The sequence below is a fragment of the Selaginella moellendorffii genome, unplaced genomic scaffold (genome assembly GCF_000143415.4).
Source record: "Selaginella moellendorffii unplaced genomic scaffold, v1.0 SELMOscaffold_1, whole genome shotgun sequence".
In the NCBI taxonomy this organism is placed as follows: Eukaryota; Viridiplantae; Streptophyta; class Lycopodiopsida; order Selaginellales; family Selaginellaceae; genus Selaginella; species Selaginella moellendorffii.
In genome coordinates, this window is record NW_003314262.1 from 3,457,233 (window position 1) to 3,477,268 (window position 20,036).

Here is a 20,036-nt window from a genome sequence, read left to right on the forward strand (position 1 = left end):
CACTCCTAGGTATTAGTCATTTTAATGTCCCTTTTTAGAGATTTGTTATCAATTGTTTCATACTCATTGTTTAATCACTTCATGCTCATTGTTTAATTGTTTTATGCTTGTCCCTTAAACCCTTTGGAAATTTCACTTCTACTCTTTACTTTTTGTGTTAAAGCTTTTAGTCTAAATGTGTTATGCTTGATGGTCTTCCATCTTAGTGCACCTTTGGCTTAACTCTAAAACTAGTCAAAGAAAACTCAAGTATGTAATCATTAAAGAAAAGTTTATCTTTTATCCCCCGCAAATGTATTATAAATGTTTATCCAACTTTTTATCAACTTCTCTTCTAAAATTCTTAATATAATTATATATTAATCAATTATATTAATAAATAATACTAAATAAAAATAAAATAGTAAACTAAAAATTGCTATATATAATATGCAGAAAAGGATTTTATTTATATTATCATAATTTATTAATATAAGTGCATAGAATATGGAAATAGGTTTACACTCCTGCTTATATATAGAAATGGATAGACCAAATTCAGTCCTAAATAGATAGTCTATATGCTATATTACTATAATTAGTATATTATATAGACATTGATACATACATATATATATATATATATATATATATATATATTTATAGATCCTCCCATCAAAAAGTTAAAAAGGTAACGAAGTTAGATGAAATATTTAGAGCTTCTTTTGAGTGATTATACACTTCTACAAGAACTTAAAACTCTTACAAAATCATTAATATAATTACTAACAATCATGACAGAAACAAAATCCAAAGCCATGGTATACAAGTAAGAAATTTTGGTGAAATAATTGCAATTTTGTGTGCAGTATCTAAATGCTCAAATTAACCTTAAAACTATAACTATGAACCAAAGCAAAGTATGTCGAGCGCAACTATAATCCACAAGACATTGTTGTAACAAATGATGCATCTTGTTATTAAAATAGCATATTGACCATCTTTTGAAACCACCATTAACTTTGACCCATGACCTTCAATAAAATATATCCTTGCATTTTCCTTTTGATTAGTTTTCAAGACATGTGTTAACTTGAATTTACAACCTTTGTCCTCATATAACACCAATATGGGAAGTAAAATTCACTCTATTCATCCTATACATTATGGCTATTAACTTTTCATATTCTTTTCTCCATTGTTAAACTTGGGTCTTTCTTTATCCTCTCTTTAAATGAAAAAAGTTTAATTCTATTAATTCATTGCACTTGTCTTCATCTATGTTTAACTTCACTCCATTATCAAATTTATTTACCCTCACTGTATCAAGGCTAAATATTTCATTCAAATTTGTTACACTCATTTTCACTCCACAATCTATACATTTGTGTTTGCTTCATTACTATATCTACTCATCCTCATAGGTAAGACTCCTATTTATCCCCTCTACTCCCTCTTAAAAAAAAAAGTTTGAAGCATTGGGGCAAAAAAGAAAAAATGAAAAAAATTGAAGAAACATTATAGAAGAAGAAGAAATGAATAAAGAAGTATTGAAAGAAGCATTTTCAATAGTTGTCAAAATAAAAATGGATAAAAAAAAAGAAATATGCTTAAAACTTGGATAAGAAAGGACCTCCTATTATAAGAGACTCCATCCAAGAAAAAAGGCTAAAGACCAAGAGATATATTATTATAAAATACTTTAGCCAAGCCTAGATAAGTAAACTACTCTATATATTCAACCTTTTTAGTATGAAACTCAATATTTAAGATGGGAAAATCAATAAAAAAGTTCATACTCTTAAGGAAATAGAAAATTCATTAGTAATAATAGTAACATAAAGACTCTTACATTAGAGGAAATACACTTGACCCAAAATTTTAGCAAAATTAATTTAACCTTTGGAATAGAGGAATACTTAATATCAGAAATAATCAAAAACTCTACTAAAAAAGCAAAAACAAAATTCTCAACTTCATACATATGCAATATCCAAATATGATAAGGATAGAAAACACTCAATTTAACACTATACTGAGAATAAAACTCATAAGAGTAAAAAATGACCAAATGATCAACATATTAAGAGAAGGAAATATTGTAAATATGGAAAAGGCATTGCCAAGAAATAAGAAAATGTTGTAAGAGAGTAAAAGGCAAATAAAAAGGATCATGTGGCAAATTAAGGATTAACACTTACTCAATAAAATCTCCAATTTGTCTTCATAATTATCTCCAAAGCAATCAAATTCTTTATTAGTAGAAATTCACTCAAGCTCAAATATCATCTTTTTATAAACTCAATCCCCAAACACCCTTCAAGAACCAGACTACATTATTTATAACTTTTCAATTAATATCACAATCATACTCTATATTAATAGGAGATTGGCAAGAAATCAAGAATAGGAGAAATCATGTAATTATATTCTAGGAAAGCTAATAATGACAATACATCAAGATTTGAGCAACATCAACAAGATCATGCTATATATCACCAAAAACTCAATATAAAGATAACATAACCACAAGAACAATATGACAACCACAACACGTCATCTGCAGCCTTGGATGGCATATTTTAGATTTGGTGAAAGGATAACATATATCTAAATTTAAAAGAGAACAAAGGAATAAAAACAAAAGTATGATACTGAATACTAAGCAAATTACTGTTAACAAACTATGCTCTCTAAGGACAAATTGCAATGCCCTCTGGTTTGCCCTCAACCATCAAGCATAACATGAAGCTTGATAACCTAGTCCTACATGTAAGTTGGACAGATAGGATGCTAATTTGTGGACAAGTTGGAATTGCATGTAAGTATGAGATCTTTCTCTTTTTCCTTCGCTGCAGACTAGGTGATAATGTAGTCTTGGGTGGCCAAGCAGGTGTTGCAGACTACATAGACATCACTTCAAAGGTCCTACTTCCTGATGTTGTCAATCTTTCTATCCAGGTCCAAATCACAGCGAAAAGATTCAAACATTACTGAGCTGGTTTCTTTTCCCAGTTCAGTTGCAAAAGCTCTCGTGCATACTGAAGTCACAGGTGCCCGTGGGCAATCGGTGGTGGCTTTGCGAAACTTTTGTGGCAAACATCCAATGTGAGAGATTGGCAAGAGCTTGTTGACAACACCAAGCTCGCTCTCAAGCTCAGCAACTGCATAACCTCGCTGGATCACCCCTTCAAGGATTGTTTGGCGCGACTCCTCAAATATACATCAAAGTTTTTCCTCAAGTGTATCTTTTCCTCCATGCGTCGAGAATCGTGGTCCATGTCACGCTATTTGGCTGGAATGGCATTCTCCTCGCTAGAGCAATGGCATCCTCGACGTTACTGGCACGGCCAAGAACGTCGATCATGCAGTGAAAGTGCTCGATGTGAGCAGCCACCCCAAACTTGGACCACATTCCATCCAAGAATTCCCGTCCTCGATCGAGAATCCCAGCGTGACTGCACGCCGCGAAAATCTCTACAAAGGTGACACTGTCCGGATCCACGCCTTGCACTCGCATGCTCCGAAACGCTTGGAACGCAGCGATGGCGTCTCCTCGAGCGCCATGTCCTGCAATCAAAGTATTCCATGCCACAGTGTCGGGAGACGCAATGGAGCTCTCAAACACAAGCTCGGCGACCTCGACGCTCCCGCATTTACAGTAGAAGTCGAGCAGGGAAATCGCCACAGGACTCCCTTCCAGTCCCTGCCGGAGAATCTGTCCGTGGAAGAGCTTACCGAGCTTCAAATCTCCCAGGTTCCCGCAAGCTTGCAACAACGCAAGAAAGGTTTGAGAGTTGGGAGCAACTTCCATGGCCGCATAGCATTCCAACGCAAGCTCGTCCTCACCAATGTAAACACATCCAAACAGGAAAGAGTTCCACGAGACTACGTCGCGATCTAAGATCTTATCAAATACCCGGCGTGCGTCCACGATCAAGCTTCCACACTTGGCATACATATCAACCAGACCGCTAGCAAGCGATGGATCTCTCTCCAGGCCAAGCTGCGAGATCCACGAGTGGATTTTCATTGCTTTCTCGAGAGATTCTACGTCTAAATCCCATCTCTTGCGTTGTTTCTTCTCGGCAATTACGCTACAAGCCTTGATAGCGGCGAGGCAAGCTAAACGATCGGGTTTAAATCCTTGTTCTTGCATGGAAGAGAAGAGATGCAAAGCTTCTTCTCCATCTTGGCTTTCCTGAGCATAGCCTGTGATGATCGATGTCCAGGAAACGATGTCGTGCTGCTCCATCGAATCAAACACCCTGCGAGCATCCTCTAGACTTTCACACTTGGCATACAAGTCCACCATCGCGTTCGCCAAGTGTAAATGTTTCCCCGCCTCCAACTTGAAGCCGCGAGAGTTTGATGCGTGAAAGTGAATCGCCATGGCTCGTTCCAAGCTCTTGATCTTCACAGCCAACGACGCATCAATCTCCTCTCGCGCTGCCAGACTAGAGCAAGCTTTGACAGCAGCGAGAAAACTCGAGCAATCTGGATTGATCATAGCAGCTTCCATCTGCGAGAAGAGCTCCAGAGCCAAATCTTCCTGCCGGTTTTGAGCGTATCCCAGAACCAATACCGTCCAGGAGACAACGTCGTGGTTCTCAATCCCATCGAAAACTCGCCAAGAGTCTCTCATGCTTCCACACTTGGCGTAGGTATCCGCGAGACAAGTTGCCAAACGAGCGTACCGCGAGAGCATGCTATCCGAACTCTTGGCAGCTCGAGCGTGGATCGCCATGGTTCTCTCGAGCAGCTTCATCCTCCCCGCGAAGAACTTCCCATTTTCGATCCCTGCTCGTTCTCTCTCGTCCAGAATCACGCAAGCCTTGAGAAGGGCCAGGAGAGTGGGGCCGCTTGGATCGCAGCCACTTCTTTCCATCTGCGAGAACAAATCCAGTGCTATCTCCGGAGCTCCATTCTGGACGTAGCCCACGATGAGCGCAGTCCAGCAAACCACGTCTCGCTGCTCCACCCCCTGGAAAATCCTCGCGGCTTCGTCCAAGCAGCCACATTTGGCGTACATGGCCACGAGAGCGCTGGCGATGTAGATGTTGGCCTCTCCAAACTTCTTGGAGGCCGCATGATGGATCTCCCTGCCCCGTGCAAGATCCTTTGTCCTAGCGCATACCTTGAGCGCCGCTAGCAGCGAGTGTATGGACTCTGATCGCGCGGAGCTCTGGAGAATCATTCCAGGAACATTACCTAAATGTTATCACTTAAACATGATACCTTTGAAAATAAAAGATGCTTAAACGAAGATTCTACCTTTACAAACAAGCCCTGCTACATTTTCCATCGAAATGGTTAGCGTGCACAAAAAACTTTGACCAACACACGGTCTTGAATGAGAAGTTCTGTGATAAATACCTAGCACTAGTAGAGAACTATAGATTAGAGAAATCGATTGGGGGCGGAGGGCAAGCGATGGCATTCTGAAGGAGTGATGAGGTTTTTGCGATCAAGACAGTCCATGGGTCCGATGGGCTGTTTGAAGCTCGAGTGATGGCTATGCTAGAGGTGTCACTCAAGGGTTTGGATGAGTCCACTTTGAGCAGATCGTACGAGAAGAGCCCAATCAGTACGGGGAGGTGTACCACCTTGTTCTTGAGCCGTGCAATTGCAGCCTTCACGACCGGATCAAGTACAAGGGGCAGCTTGATGAGGAAGAATCTGCAAAGATCGTCATAGCTCTCACCATGACATTAAAGAGAGTTCATGATAACGAGATCATCCACTGCGATCTGAAGCTTGCAAATGTTTTGCTGAAGTACCCGTGACCTGGGAAGTTCTATGTCCCAAAGGTGTCCGACTTTGGGACGGCTTGCTGGATAAAGGATCCATGGAACGAGTGTGGCGCTGGGACGTGGGATTATAGTGGTGCTCGATGCTTAATGGTGCTATATCACAACCAGGATGTGTGGGGATTAGGGATGCTGCTTTACACTTGTCTCATCTTGTCCATTCCCAAATATAGATTTGGAAGTGGTATTTAAAAATGCACGCAAGAGAGATCGAAGGTTAAGGAATTTCCATCACAATTCTATGGATTGGGATAGCATTCCATCTGCAAGGCAGCTTATCCAAGGCATGACGGAATTGGATTTTACTTTGGAAATGGTATCTATAGAAATAATTTTGTTCTTATATAAGGACCATGTAAATCTTATATAATGCAAGTTGAATTAAAAAAAAAACAAAAAGTTTGCTCTGTCAATTCTAAATATATTACTTATATCTTATAATTAACAAGAAGATTCACTTTGTCCTTGGATGGGCCGGGTGATGGAGTAGCCTGACCCTGGATGAACATTTCATTTCCGATTCTGATCCACACTCGTCGGTCTATCCGGGCACTTCTCATTCTGGCTGTCGATGCATTGAAGGACCTCCCGGAGACACGCTGCCTTGGAACAAGCTCCCAAGCTCGGCCTGCTGGTTCATCACCGAAAACGAGCCCAGCGTGGAACAATTGATGCTGGTGCTCATCAAAATCACGAGAAGTATCCTTCCACGAGCCATTTTCCTCCACTCCAATAGCAAAACACTAGCTCTTCCCTTTGTCTGATGTTAAAGTTTTCTAGCCTTAGCAAGTTACCATGTAAGTTGATATAACAAAGATCCATAGGGAAGGACAAACCAATTATATAAGCATACGTTTGTCCATTTCATGTATAAAATTAGCAACAGGTGTAAACTTGCTAGTGATTTTCGCCAGCTCAGCTTTATAGGACATGCTGGTGTTGGCAATAGTTGCCCCGGTGACATGTTTTGTAGCGGCGTATGTTATGTAACCCGCAGTAGTGGCGATGGTGGCGTGCACGGCACGGCCTTGCTGTAGTGCTCCAAAGTTGAGGAGCATCTCTAATGTCATTGATTGAAAAAATTGGTGAGTGGCACAGCAGCTGGGCGTGGAATGTTTCCTGTTCTGGGTACAAATTCCTATGAGCTGCATATAAGCTTGTGGTTGTGGTTCGGTCCCAAAATTTGGATGTATTGTATTCGCCTGAGGAAACGTTAGCATATACAACACTCAAACGGTGATAACTTTCTCCATCACTATGAAGCAAACATGTGCGCAATGCAAGAACCTGACCGTCACGGGTTGCTATAACGGCTGCAACATATTGTGCAGGTGGTGTGTGCACCTGATATGGAGTATAATGTAATAATTACCAAGGAGAATTATGTGGTGTTTGAGTTTTGTTCATGAATAAATTACTCAAAACTCTACAACCACGCCTGACTGGGCTATGACCAGTGGTTTTTATCAGAATTTTGTACATAACTAAAACATTCTGAATATTATGCATTGAATTTGCTTGAGAGCCTGAAGACGAATGCTGTCAGATTGGATTTGATTAATTTGAATTTATTCAAGATGGCTACAATGACATTAGAGATGGACAACATTCCAGTTGACTCTTTTTTACATTTCCTCCTAAGGCTTTAGTTCATTTAGGGAGTCGAAAATGTACTATTTAGCTTTCATCACAAGATTCAGCGAGAGCATTGAAGTGGCAGCCCTGAAAAACAAGAGCCATTATGAGGAGACAAACCAGCACAACAGGCTTCATCTTGTTGTTGACGAGAAACAGACTAATGAACTTGGAACGAACAGATGAGGATTGGCGAATTGAGGAACGACACTCACCAATTTATAGCAAGGGACTGTAAGCCAGAGGACAAGGAAAACATTCAGACTGAAAGGCTGCCGGTGCGTTCAGAGTGAACTAAGTCTGTTCTCGATAAGAACAAACGTGTTGAGATGGAATAAATTACTGCAACAATATGAAAAAACAAATTCTGTGTTGAATGTGATAGTACATGCTCAATAGTGGAAGTTCCAGTGTTCCACTATTGAGCATGTACTATCACATTCAACACAGAATTTGTTTTTTCATATTGTTGCAGTAATTTATTCCATCTCAACACGTTTGTTCTTATCGAGAACAGACTTAGTCTACTCTGAACGCACCGGCAGCCTTTCAGTCTGAATGTTTTCCTTGTCCTCTGGCTTACAGTCCCTTGCTATAAATTGGTGAGTGTCGTTCCTCAATTCGCCAATCCTCATCTGTTCGTTCCAAGTTCATTAGTCTGTTTCTCTTCAACAACAAGATGAAGCCTGTTGTGCTGGTTTGTCTCCTCATAATGGCTCTTGTTTTTCAGGGCTGCCACTTCAATGCTCTCGCTGAATCTTGTGATGATGACGACAAAGCCTGCACTGGCAAGATATATGGGAAACTTGGTGGTCATAACTGTCAGAGGAAAGGTGGGAAGCAGTATGGATACCAGGGCAATTGTCTGCGTATCAACAAGGCGATCGGACTTGAGGGAGGATGCTGCTACTTGAGCTGAATGATTCAGAATGACTTGAAAATGAATAACCATAAATAAAAGTTTGTTGGTTTTTGTCTTGAACACTTTCAATAACTGCCCTGCTCGCGGCTTTGAACAGGAGCTGCGCCAATCTGGAGCGCATCACGGACCATCACTTGTGCTCTGGCACGTCTTCAGCTTTGTGGAACTTCCAGAGTCGTTCACAATGCGGGCTGTCTGCAAGTCCTGGTATGATGCTGTGCTCTCTCCTCGTTTCGCTCAGCTGTACAAGGCTACGAGCCACCGCTCGAACCCTGGGCCCTGCTCAGGCTGCGGACAGATCCGCCTATTGACCAGCTTCGTTTGCTTCTTACAAAAGTCGTGTAGAAGCTAAGAGCTATCATGAGGAAACAGACCAGAACAACCTTCACCTTCATCTTGTCGCTACAGAGCCGATCCAGAGCACTAAGAGAAACAGTAGCCTCCGATCCCAACTCACTGTCGCGGTGCCTTGCCCTTCCAACAAGCAAGCTCTACAGCCTTTCTACTGGCGGCCAGCTCAACCTCTTGTCTGCGCCCGTATCTGCATTATCTAAGCTTGTAGTGCGGTTCCAGCTGCACTACGTTTAAAGTCAAAAACCCTAATAGCGAGTAAATGGGGAGATGGGGCGCCTTTGAACAGGATGGGGGTCGCTGCGGCAATCTGGAGCGCATCACGGAGCCATCGCTTGTGCTCCACATCTTCAGCTTTCTGGGTCTTCCAGAGTTGTTCACATTGCGGGCTGTCTGCAAGTCCTGGTATGATGCTGTGCTCTTTCCTCGTTTCGTGCAGCTGTACAAGCCATCGCTCAAACCCTGGGCTGTGCTCAGAGTGCGGACGGATCCGCCTGTTGACCGGTAAGCTTGCTGCTTTCATCATGATCGTTGAAGCAAGTGGCTCTGTAGGGAGCTTCGCTATGACGAGGAGCATTTTGATTATGGCACGAAGCTAGAGAATCACACCGAGCTATGGCGTCCACACCTGAGCTTGAACCAACGTAAGAGATGCAGTCTTCCATTGGGCCCATCAGGTTCGCGTTTCGTGGGCTTGTGTTCTTCCAATGGACTTGTCTGTGGCATGCTCATGGAACATAGAGACTCGGTGACTTTAGCTGTGGGAAACCCGATCACCAACATGTGGAAGGCACTACCGCCTGCTCCAATTGCCTCTCCGGATCGTCCACGCCCAGCCTACCTCAACATCTCCATGGAAGCAGAAATAAACGCAGACAGTAGCTCTTACCAGGTCGTGATACTGTACCAGAAGTACCAGACGCCTGTTGAAGGCCCGACAGAAGATGATGGTGACGACCAAATTTGCTCACTGCAGTACGAATCAGAGTCATGTTCTTGGCATGAAGGCCCGCTCTTCAGCACTTCAAACTCATTGGGATCACCTCTCCGAGGGTGTGCTTTCTTCTACACTGGGGAGAACATATTCCCAGCTTACGATCCGCATTCCAGAGCTTGGTCTCATGTAGCTATCTCGCCACCAGCACGTACCGAACAAGAACAAGAACAGGAAGACGATAGCTGGGCAAACTGGTCTTTTGGATACATAGGTGCCTTCATGTACAAGGGGAAATGCTACTGGGCATCGTTCATGTTCAATGCAGAGACATTTGAAGACATTGGAGTGGCAATCTGGGAGATGAAACAGGAAAACTCAACGTGGGTCTTGGTGTCGCGGATTCTGTCCACGGACCTGTTTGGACCCAATTGTTGTTCGTCAGTGGGGGACAAGGATATGACCGTGAGGCTGGTCGAGGACACCGCTTTCATCTCGGTTTTCTATAGGAAGGAAAGCCATGGGGTGTGGCCTCCTGTTGCGTACGACTTTCTTCTGTCCAAGTGGTATACTTGCTGCATGGAGAACATGGAGAACGAGGATATTGAGTGCAATTATGTGGTGATACCCAGCCTAACTGCCAAGCCTTAACAGGATCTCCATATGTAGGAAACGAGAAATTTTCAGATCATACTAGTGAATGGAATGTTTCCTGTTCTGGGTACAAATTCCTATGAGCTGCATATAAGCTTGTGGTTGTGGTTCGGTCCCAAACTTTGGATGTATTGTATTCGCCTGAGGAAACATTAGCATATACAACACTCAAACGGTGATAACTTTCTCCATCACTATGAAGCAAACATGTGCGCAATGCAAGAACCCGACCGTCACGGGTTGCTATAACGTATTGTGCAGGTGGTGTGTGCACCTGATATGGAGTATAATGTAATAATTACCAAGGAGAATTATGTGGTGTTTGAGTTTTGTTCATGAATAAATTAGTCAAAACTCCAAGTTCCCCAAGGAGGACCCTTACAACCACGCCTGACTGGGCTATGACCAGTGGTTTTTATCAGAATTTTGTACATAACTAAAACATTCTGAATATTATGCCTTGAATTTTTTTGAGAGCCTGAAGACGAATGCTGTCAGATTGGATTTGATTAATTTGACTTTATTCAATGATGGCTACAATGACATTAGAGATGGACATGACTCATTTTTACATTTCCTCCTAAGGCTTTAGTTCATTTAGGGAGTCGAAATGTACTATTTAGCTTTTATAGCTACTTGAAGTTTTCCCAACGCATGATTTAATAATGCCCGCTACACGTGGTATAATAGTATTGCCCCAGCCCAGGCTTGTAGGGTAACTTCGTAACACTAAAAATTGGGATGTTGCTCCTCCATTCATGACTCATTTCATGTTGATTAGTCTGTTTCTGTTAACAAGTCTGCTGAGCAACAAGATGTTACTTACTTATTCTTGCACTGATTTGGAGTTAGTAGGCTTTGTTTTTTGCACTTTCTTGATTGAACCTTGATTTCAGCCTTTAAACCTTGTAAGAACTTTGGTGCTTTTATTTATAGCACTATGAACAACTCTGGAAGACCCAGAAAGCTGAAGATGCGACGGATCCGTGATGCGCTCCATATGCGATCCTGTTCAAAGCCGCCCCATCTCCCCATTTTCTCGCTCAGGTGCACCTAGGGCAGTTATTGTTCAAGCCAAAAACCAGATTTATTTATGGTTATTAATTTTCAAGTCATTCCGACTCATTCAGCTCAAGTAGCAGCATCCTCCCTCATATCCAATCGCCTGGTTGATCCGCAGACAATTGCCCTGGTATCCATACTGCTTCCCACCTTTCCTCTGACAGTTATGACCACTAAGTTTCCCATATATCTTGCCAGTGCAGACTTTGTCCCCAGGATTACAAGATTCAGAGAGAACGTTGAAGTGGCAGCCCTGAAAAACAAGAGCCATTATGAGGAGACAAACCAGCACAACAGGCTTCATCTTGTTGTTGAAGAGAAACAAACTAATGAACTTGGAACGAGCAGATGAGGATTGGCGAATTGAGGGACAACACTCACAAATTTATGGCAAGGGACTGTCAGCCAGAGGACAAGGAAAACGTGGAAAATGTTCAGACTGAAAGGCTGCCGGTGCGTTCAGAGTAGACTAAGTCTGTTCTCGATAAGAACAAACGTGTTGAGATGGAATAAATTACTGCAAAGTGAGTCTGACAATATGAAAAAACAAATTCTGTGTTGAATGTGATAGCACAAGCTCAATAGTGGAACACTCGAACTTCCACTATTGAGCATGTACTCACCTTTGTTCATACAATTATGATAATCAAATTTCCCAGACATTTGGGATTGAAAAACGAGAGACGTCATCACAAATCAGTGCCTGCATGCTAAGATTAAATCTAATATTGCCAATCCAGGTAAAATCTAGGCAACCTTGGGATGTTGAGGGGGGGTCTGATCTACCTCGATTGCCAAACCCTGAGCACAAGACAAGGAGCTGCTGCTGCCCCTAAAGGTTATGTGGAAGAATGGCTGCAATTTGTTTGGGTGACCTATGGTTATCTAGACATATCATAGTGAATTTGGTTGATTAATATTCAACATCATTTTGAAGCTTTTAAGAGTTTGAGGAGCAAACCTTGCGTATCATCTAAGGATCACAAGGCAAATATTGCAAAAAGAGTTCCATATCAGCTGCATGGATGCTGCTCAACCTTGAATTTCGAACTTGCAACATTAAGGTGCCTAGGTTTGGTCAGATGCTTGCATATTCTGGATTGCCAATGTTGTGTTCAAAGCCGAATATCAAAAGAGGTCCTAAAGCTCACAAGAACATGCAATACCTGGAAAGTTCACGACAACAGCATTATAAACAACACTTTCAAGATGGAGCACTTTAAGGAGATTTAGTTCATTCAACAGCTCCAATGGTAGCAATGGATCCACATTTGCTCACAATTCTTCTAAGATATTATGGCTACAAGGCAGAAAATCGCTGCCAGCATTTTACAAAGGTAAAAAAGTTGTTGAGAGGGTTTGGAGTGCTAAATTCAGCAATGCAGTCAAGGTATTTCCTCCTAACTTTGCATGATGAAGCTGATTCATGGTTTGCTATGGTGAATATGGAATCACCTCCTCTACTCATGATGCTCAAGATCATGTTTTTGAAGTGGTTTGAACCTACAATAACAAAGGAAATGGTAATGATAGAGTGAGACGCATTCAAACAAAGACCAAATGAATCTATCCAAGCCTATAATGAGAGAGTTTAGGTGTATGATGCACGGTGCCAAGAATATGGAGTTGATAACAACAGTCTATGAATGGTGAAGTCTTATAGAGACTTTTTGCATTCAATTTTAATAGGTGAGTTTGGTACAAAGATCCATCAACATTGCAAGCAACAATGAAAGAAGCTATTGCGCAAGATAAAAAGCGATTGCAAGAACTAGGGCCTATTATCAACAATGTGTACCATGCTTAACTGCTTCCACAATCACCATGCTTTCTACCTTAACAACAAAGGAGTCATCATCAGCAAGAGCAAGATATGCAAGGATCTCAAACTACCTTCAATGCAACATATCTATATCAAGATGTAACTACTAGACAGAGTCAGCAGTTTGGGCAGCAATAGGCATATTCATAATCAAATAATTATCCATCATACAAACCTCCATGGTTATTGTGCATCACAACAGCATTCAAGTGATTACAATTCATACCAACATCTTTGTTATGCATGTGATGAATACGACCATGATGATGAGCATTGTGCAATAAGGCAATGGATCTACATAAACATTGGTTATGATTAGTTAGCAAACACTTGGCCAACTTCATCAAAAGCACGAGGGGTCTTCACACAATTGTTTCTTGACAGTTGCCTTCTTAATCTTGCAATGGCTAGCTCCATTAATTACTTTATTGATTGCCTCAACCACTTCAGTTTTATTTGAATGTTGTGGTTCCAACTAGTGCTTAAAGATTGAAAACTTAGATAAGTTCCTAGGTTATCCAAGCATACATGTTAATTTTGACTTTGGTTTTGGAAGTTTTTGTTGAAGATGATTTTGATTTGCTTGGGTTTTGTGCAATAGAGCTACCTTGCAATGAGTTAAAGGTTGCATCTTATAACTTGATAGAGGATGGTTTTCATCAAGCAACAACTACTAAAAAGGTTGAACATCTACAATAAGATTTAGTTCCAACCATTTCAAGTTTAACAATCAAGCTAGTGACAACTACTCTTAGCTTCCAACCTTTATAGAGTTGTTTTAAGGATGTGAAACAAGTACTTCATATTTTTTAAGCCTTTATTTAGGTGTTTGTTGCAACATCAACTAGTTTCTAGTACAAAGATTGGTTTGGACTAATCAAATACAATATCAACAGGTCTTATTCCACTACTAAATTTTTTGACAACAACATCAATAGTTTTTTTCAAGCAAGCTCCTCTTGAGTGACATTTACAATAAACTCTGACCTCAATGACTAGTTTCAAGCAAGCTGATTCTATTTTGCATTCACAAGTTCTTTACCAGCGACCCAATAGGTTTCAACCACTTCATTACACTCAACTAGCAAATCACTTAACAAGAGGTGTTTTCATCAATTTCAACTTCATCATGATGTCATTGGTTACTTGGGTTTTTGTACAAATGGTCCATGTTGTCAACTTTTCTCGAGCTTTTCACAATGATGACAATTCCCTTAGTGTTGGCAATAGTTGCCCCGGTGACATGTTTTGTAGCGGGGCGAGCCTATGTTATGTAGTCTCCTTATTTTCCCGGCGCTAACTTTTTTTGTGTAAACTTTGATCAGTTAGAAAAACTGGAGCTCGTTCCGAGTCAGAGTGTAAGCTGCTCGGAAGCTAATCAGTCTTGATTTGAACAGATGGCTTCTGGTTTACGAGAAAGGCGCCAGAGAATTGACTGTTTACCAAGCGTGAGGGAGAAGAACACTTCTATCAAAGTTGGAACACAACTATTCAGAGATTAATAATTTATAAACACAATTTATCAAATAGAAGTGTTTTAAGTACTAAAACATGTTTTTATATAGTACATTAATTGTATCAAAGCACTATGTTAGTTTATCGTGTACGTTTAAGTTAAAAACAAAATTGCCGTCCACTTCTTCTTATTAATCAAGAATGGCATAGCATGTATTGAGTGAGTGGATTCTTAATTTGGGGCTTATATTTCTTCAAAGATGACTAGTTCAGTATTCTTTCTTGTCTTCTTAGCGGTTGCCATTCAGGTAAATGAGAATTTTATCACTGAAAAGATTAAGAAGACTATAACTTCTTTTGTATGCTAGGTGCAAGCATGCGGGCAATTTAGAAATTCCTGCAGTGAAGTCCATGTGTCCAAGGACGGCACGGTCACTACGAATTGTGCTTCCAAATTGACTCTCACATTTGGTGGCTCGCCTTTTTTCCTTTGCAACGATGAAGGTTCTGTCTGCAGCTATGAAATCAAACATGGAAAACTCGAAGTTGTAGACCTGGATACCTGTATATCATTTGTCACAGATCATCTGGAGGCTTGTGACCCATGCGCGTAATTACAAAGGATGTAACTTCTATAGATGATATCAATGACTACGTGTTAAACAGTACTAATCTATACTCAAGGTTTGAGTGTCTTTGGAAGTCTGTGTGTAGGAATTTGCGAGCATGACATAGGGGCCGCACTCACCCGACTCACGACCCGCAAACAGATCCTTGGCAGCAGCCTTGGCACCGAGGAAAGTCTCCCCGGTGGCCTTGCAAGCCGCGAGCAGCGTCGTCCACGCCACCGCGTCCGCCTTGAACGGCATCCTCTCGATAAACCTCTCAGCGTCGGCCAGCCTGCCGGAGCGCGCCAGCAGATCGATGATGCACAAGCAGTGCTCCGCGTCGGGGAGAATGCTGTAGTCGCTGGTCATGGATCCAAAGTAGGCCAGCGCCTCGTCAACGAGCCCAGCATGGCTGCACGATGAGATGAAGATGATGAAGGTGACGGCGTTGGGTGTGTGGCCCTCGAGCTCCATCCGGTGGAACAGATCCATGGCGCGCGACCCTTTGCCATGCTGCGCATGAGAGCCGATGATCGACGTCCAGGTGACGATATCAGTGGCGGGCATCCGATTGAACACCGCCCTCGCGGTCTCTAAGCTCCCGCACTTGCCATACATGTTCACCAGCGCGGTCTCGAGGAAGCAGTCGAGCTCCACGCCACTGGTGGCGATGGCGGCGTGCACGGCGCGGCCTTGCTGTAGCGCTCCAAGGTTGAGGCACGCGTCGAGCGCGCTGACGAAGGTGATTTGGTTTGGGCGGAAGCCATCAAGGTTCATGGCGTGGTAGTGGTGGAGCGCCTCGCGGAACATCCCGTTCTGGGCGTAGGCGCCGATGAGCGCCGTCCAGGAGATCACGTCGCGGTTCTTCATGGCGTCGAAGAGTGATCGGGCGCCGCCAACGCAGCCGTGCTTGCCGTACATGGTCACCAGTGTGTTGGCGAGGAAGAGATCTTCCTCCAGCAGCGAGCTCTCGGCGAGGAGGCGCTTGACGTAGTCGACCTGCGCGAGGGTGGCGAGGCCTACGACGATGGTGCTCATCGTGAACTTGTCCGGCTTGATCCCCTCGAGCTGCATCGCCTGGAAGAGCGTGAAGGCCTCGCCGTGGCCCTGGCCATTGTGTGTGTAGGCGGCCAGCATCGCGTTCCAGCTGATGATATCTCGCGCGGTGAGGCGATCGAACGCGGCTCTAGCTTCGTCCAAGCTCTTGCACTTGGCGTACATGGTGACGAGCGAGGTGGCGACGATGGTGTCACTGGTATCCATTCCCAGGCTGCGGATCACGCAGTCGTGGAGACGCCGGCCTTCCTTGAGAGCTCCCACGGCCGAGCATGCATTGAGAACGGTCGAGAGAGTCTGCGAGTTTGGCCGGACTCCATGGAGGAGCATCGCGGCGAAGACCCGGATCGCCTCCCAGCCCTCTCCAGCATCGATGCACGCCGCCACCATCGCCGTCCACAGCCCAACGCTGCCGCTCACGTCGCTGCCGGAGAGTCCTTCTCTTTGATCTTCCTCGCTAGCCGCAAGAGCCGATTCAAAAGCTTGTCTGGCTTCGTCCAGGCTCCCGCATTTCCCATACAAGTTGACGAGCCCGGTTGCGACGATCAAGTCCGAGAGAAATCCCGCGCTCGCCACCCTCTCGTGGACCTTTCTCCCCTCTACGACGTCCGCGAGCCTCGTGTAGGCGCTGAGCGCGGTGCTAAACGTAAAGTTGTCCGGTTGCACGCCCTCCTGGTACATGGCCTTGAACATTCCCACAGCTTCCTCCAGATGCCCGTTCTGGGCATACGCCGAGATCATCACGTTCCACGACCGCCGGTTTCTTTGCGTGATTCGGTCGAACGAGAGACGTGCATTCTCGACGCTGCGGCACTTGCCATACATGGTGACGAGCAAGTTGCCGAGGTGGACGCCCTGGTCCTGCCCAGACGCGGCCAGGAGAGAGTGAAGTCGCTTACCTCGGGCGATGTCTCGGGCCCTCGCGCAGTCGTGGAGCTGCTCGGCGGCGAGCTCGCCATCCAGCAGGGGCGCATTGGGCGATGGATCCTTGGGCTGGAAGAACGACGACGAGGCATTGCTCGTCTCCTCCGGCAAGCACTGCTCTGCGGCAACAGCACCCATCTCGCTCCGTCTTCTTCTTCTTCTTGTTGAACTTTCATGATCGCTTCTCGAGAGTGCCGCCACTGTATTTGCAAATGCCGCGGCTTCCATGGCCTTCTCATCACCACCTCTCGTCTCTCGCGCGCTTCAAGGTAGCCAGTTTACTTAAGTTGACCAGCATTTGACCAGCTGTCGAAGCGTCCAAGAACGAAAAGATAATGAATCCACTAGCTCTCTCTCTCTCTCTCTCTCCAATGGCTTGGGATATTTCGCGAGGACGACCAGCGCGATGACCATGCACCGGCCATCCGCGCTACGGCTTCACCAATCGCCTATTCAACGACGATCGCGGCGCGTCGCAACCACGACGAGATCTTTAATCAGTTTCTTGGCCGATGCAGACTAGTCTATTCTCTCTCGCGCACGGCGGCGAGCACATTTCTTCCAGCTCTCGTCGCGGCCTCTTCACGTCGGCAATGTGCGATCACTCGATGATCTTCTTGCCCGCGATCCTGGACGAGTACCGGGGATTCGCCAGCGCTGCCCGCGCATCCAGCTCGCCAGGGAGAGAGGAAGATATGGAGAACTTGTTTGGTGCCAAGAGTGTATTGAAATCGTGCCTGGCGACTCAGCAACTTTTTGTGGAATTTTCAGCTGGCTGACTTTGAAAAGTTGGAGCTCGTTCCAAGTAAGAATGTGAGTTTCTCTCACTTGGAAGTTAATCAGTCTTGTTTTGAACAGATGGCTTCTCTGGTTCATCACCAAAAATGACCAAGCCTGGAAAATCGATGCTGCCACTGATCAAAATCACGAGCACGATGGCGAGAAGTATCCTTCCACGACTCCCGCAACAAAACTCTAGCTCTGCTGCTGATATGATTTTTATCGTTGTATAAAAACCAAGTGACTTTCAGTGCTCGCGTCTCCAGAGAAGTGTGTCCTTCTCCCTCGGGCTTGGTAAACAGTCAATTCAGTGGCGCGCGTGCTCGTGGACCCAGGCCGAGATTGGAGGCAGCGCAATTGCATCGACAGCCAAGTTGAGGAGTGCCGTCTTCGAAATGCTCATCCAGGATCAGCCGAGGGACAAATGCGACTAAAAGAAGTCCATGGCAATCAAAACGAATTGACTAAAATACAGGAAAGTGTTTAAAGGACTCTTAAAAGAGTGGAGGTGAGTTTTATTTTTTGCCAAGTAGCTATGGCTCGCAACATCATCGCCGCGCCGCCGTCGCCTTATGGAGAGCACAACACGAGGAAGAGCACGAGGCCACCGCCGCATCATCGTCGGGCGCATCCGCCGTCCCCACCAGAGGCATCAGCAAAGCCCATGAGGCACAGCAGTGCCACAAAGGCTACAGGGCAGCAGCCGCTGCCACCTTCTTCCACAACAACCACTTGGCTACCGAGGAGGTATGGGCCACCGCCACCTTCTGCTCACGACTCCGTAACGTGGCAACCAAGGTCACCATCGCCACCATCGCCTGGCTGGAGCTCCTCCTCTATCGCTCCGCCTCCGCCAGCATTGTCGTCACCATCTTCAGCAGCAGTAGCAGCGTTTGTCACACCGCCTGGGCTGCTCGCGGCAGGCATCATCATGTTCCTGCTTGCTGTGGTGGCCATCGTCAGCAGCATCTGGATAGTCGTGAAGAGGAGAAGAAACAACGGCAAGGTCCTGGTGCACTTCATCGGGAGCAGCCATCTTCCTCGCGGTGCCAGCAGCAGCAATGGCAGCGAGAATACCTCGTTCCCTTGAGCGTGATTGAGGACTCACGTCTCAGGGACAAGCTCAATTCCTTCGTTGAAGAGAAGCTCAATTCCTTTGTTGGAGAGAAGGAGCAGCAGCAGCTTGGAGAGGAGAAGCAGCAGCTTGGTCGACTGTCGCAGCTAAATGCCAACAGGAGAAAAGTGGCTGGTCCTCTAGTCTTGAGGCCTCCAAGGCGACTACCACTCCTACCTTCGGCATTTCTCATGGTGGATCCAATCTTTGGTGCACCAGCTCAAGACCGCCTGCTGCTGCCAATTCTGGAGCTGTCTACTGCCTCAATGGAGTACCAACGTTTGCCGTTTCTCGGTGTCTACCATCCTACGGTGGATCCAATCGTAGCACCAGCTCAAGACCGCCCGCTGCTGCCAATTCTGGAGCTGTCAACTTATCAGGGAGCCTCATTGGAGTACCAACCTTTGCCGTTTCTCGGTGTCTACCATCCCACGGTGGATCAAGTCCGGCTGCTGCCACCAATTCCGGAGCTGTCAACATATGAGGACGAGCCGCCAAAGACTGATCAGGTCCAGCAGGGAGCCTCGGTGGAGTACGTCCATGGCCCTGTTCCCTTGGAGCAAATAACTTCGCAAGGTCGGGGGCACGAGGATCCAGTGCCGAGTGTTGCACGTCCAAGCGTCAACAAATGTGACCAAGGAGACGTTGTGGATCCAGTGTCTTGTCCTGGCATTGTGTTCGATCCTGGAGATGCTATCGCTGCTCGGCTAGCGACAGCAGCAGAGAAGCGAGCGGAGATGGAGAAGGAGATCCACAAGGCCATCCGTGACGCGTGCATCGCCGAGTGTGAGCGGCTCGAGGCGAAGCGCAACCGCCACAGGCAAGTCTAAAGTTGTGTTGATAGAGTATGACTAATGGAGGTGTTATAGGAACCGTAAGCTTCATCGGAGAAGCCCGAGGTTCAGTCTGGAACATCACGTTTGGCTGCTG

General features: G+C 45.0%; 3 protein-coding genes across 3 annotated transcripts; 1 reads left to right on the plus strand and 2 right to left on the minus strand.

Annotated features, from left to right (window-relative positions):
* Positions 1–3,217: 3,217 nt before the first annotated feature.
* On the minus strand, positions 3,218–6,847 carry LOC112348312 (pentatricopeptide repeat-containing protein At3g12770-like). Its single transcript, XM_024680603.1, has 4 exons — positions 6,643–6,847; positions 6,248–6,420; positions 5,454–5,678; positions 3,218–5,164 (listed from the first exon to the last, which is right to left on the minus strand). Exons 1-4 carry the CDS (start codon positions 6,845–6,847, stop codon positions 3,218–3,220), a joined length of 2,550 nt encoding a protein of 849 aa, XP_024536371.1.
* A 2,094-nt stretch (positions 6,848–8,941) lies between these two features.
* Positions 8,942–10,368, plus strand: LOC9630647. The gene is made up of 2 exons (XM_024681053.1): positions 8,942–9,201; positions 9,250–10,368. The coding sequence occupies exons 1-2, from the start codon at positions 8,960–8,962 to the stop codon at positions 10,280–10,282; spliced, it is 1,275 nt and encodes a 424-aa protein (XP_024536821.1). The 5' UTR covers positions 8,942–8,959; the 3' UTR covers positions 10,283–10,368.
* A 4,867-nt stretch (positions 10,369–15,235) lies between these two features.
* Positions 15,236–17,493, minus strand: LOC9657891 (pentatricopeptide repeat-containing protein At4g33990). Its single transcript, XM_024681007.1, has one exon. It carries the CDS (start codon positions 17,438–17,440, stop codon positions 15,293–15,295), a length of 2,148 nt encoding a protein of 715 aa, XP_024536775.1. The 5' UTR covers positions 17,441–17,493; the 3' UTR covers positions 15,236–15,292.
* Positions 17,494–20,036: the final 2,543 nt, after the last annotated feature.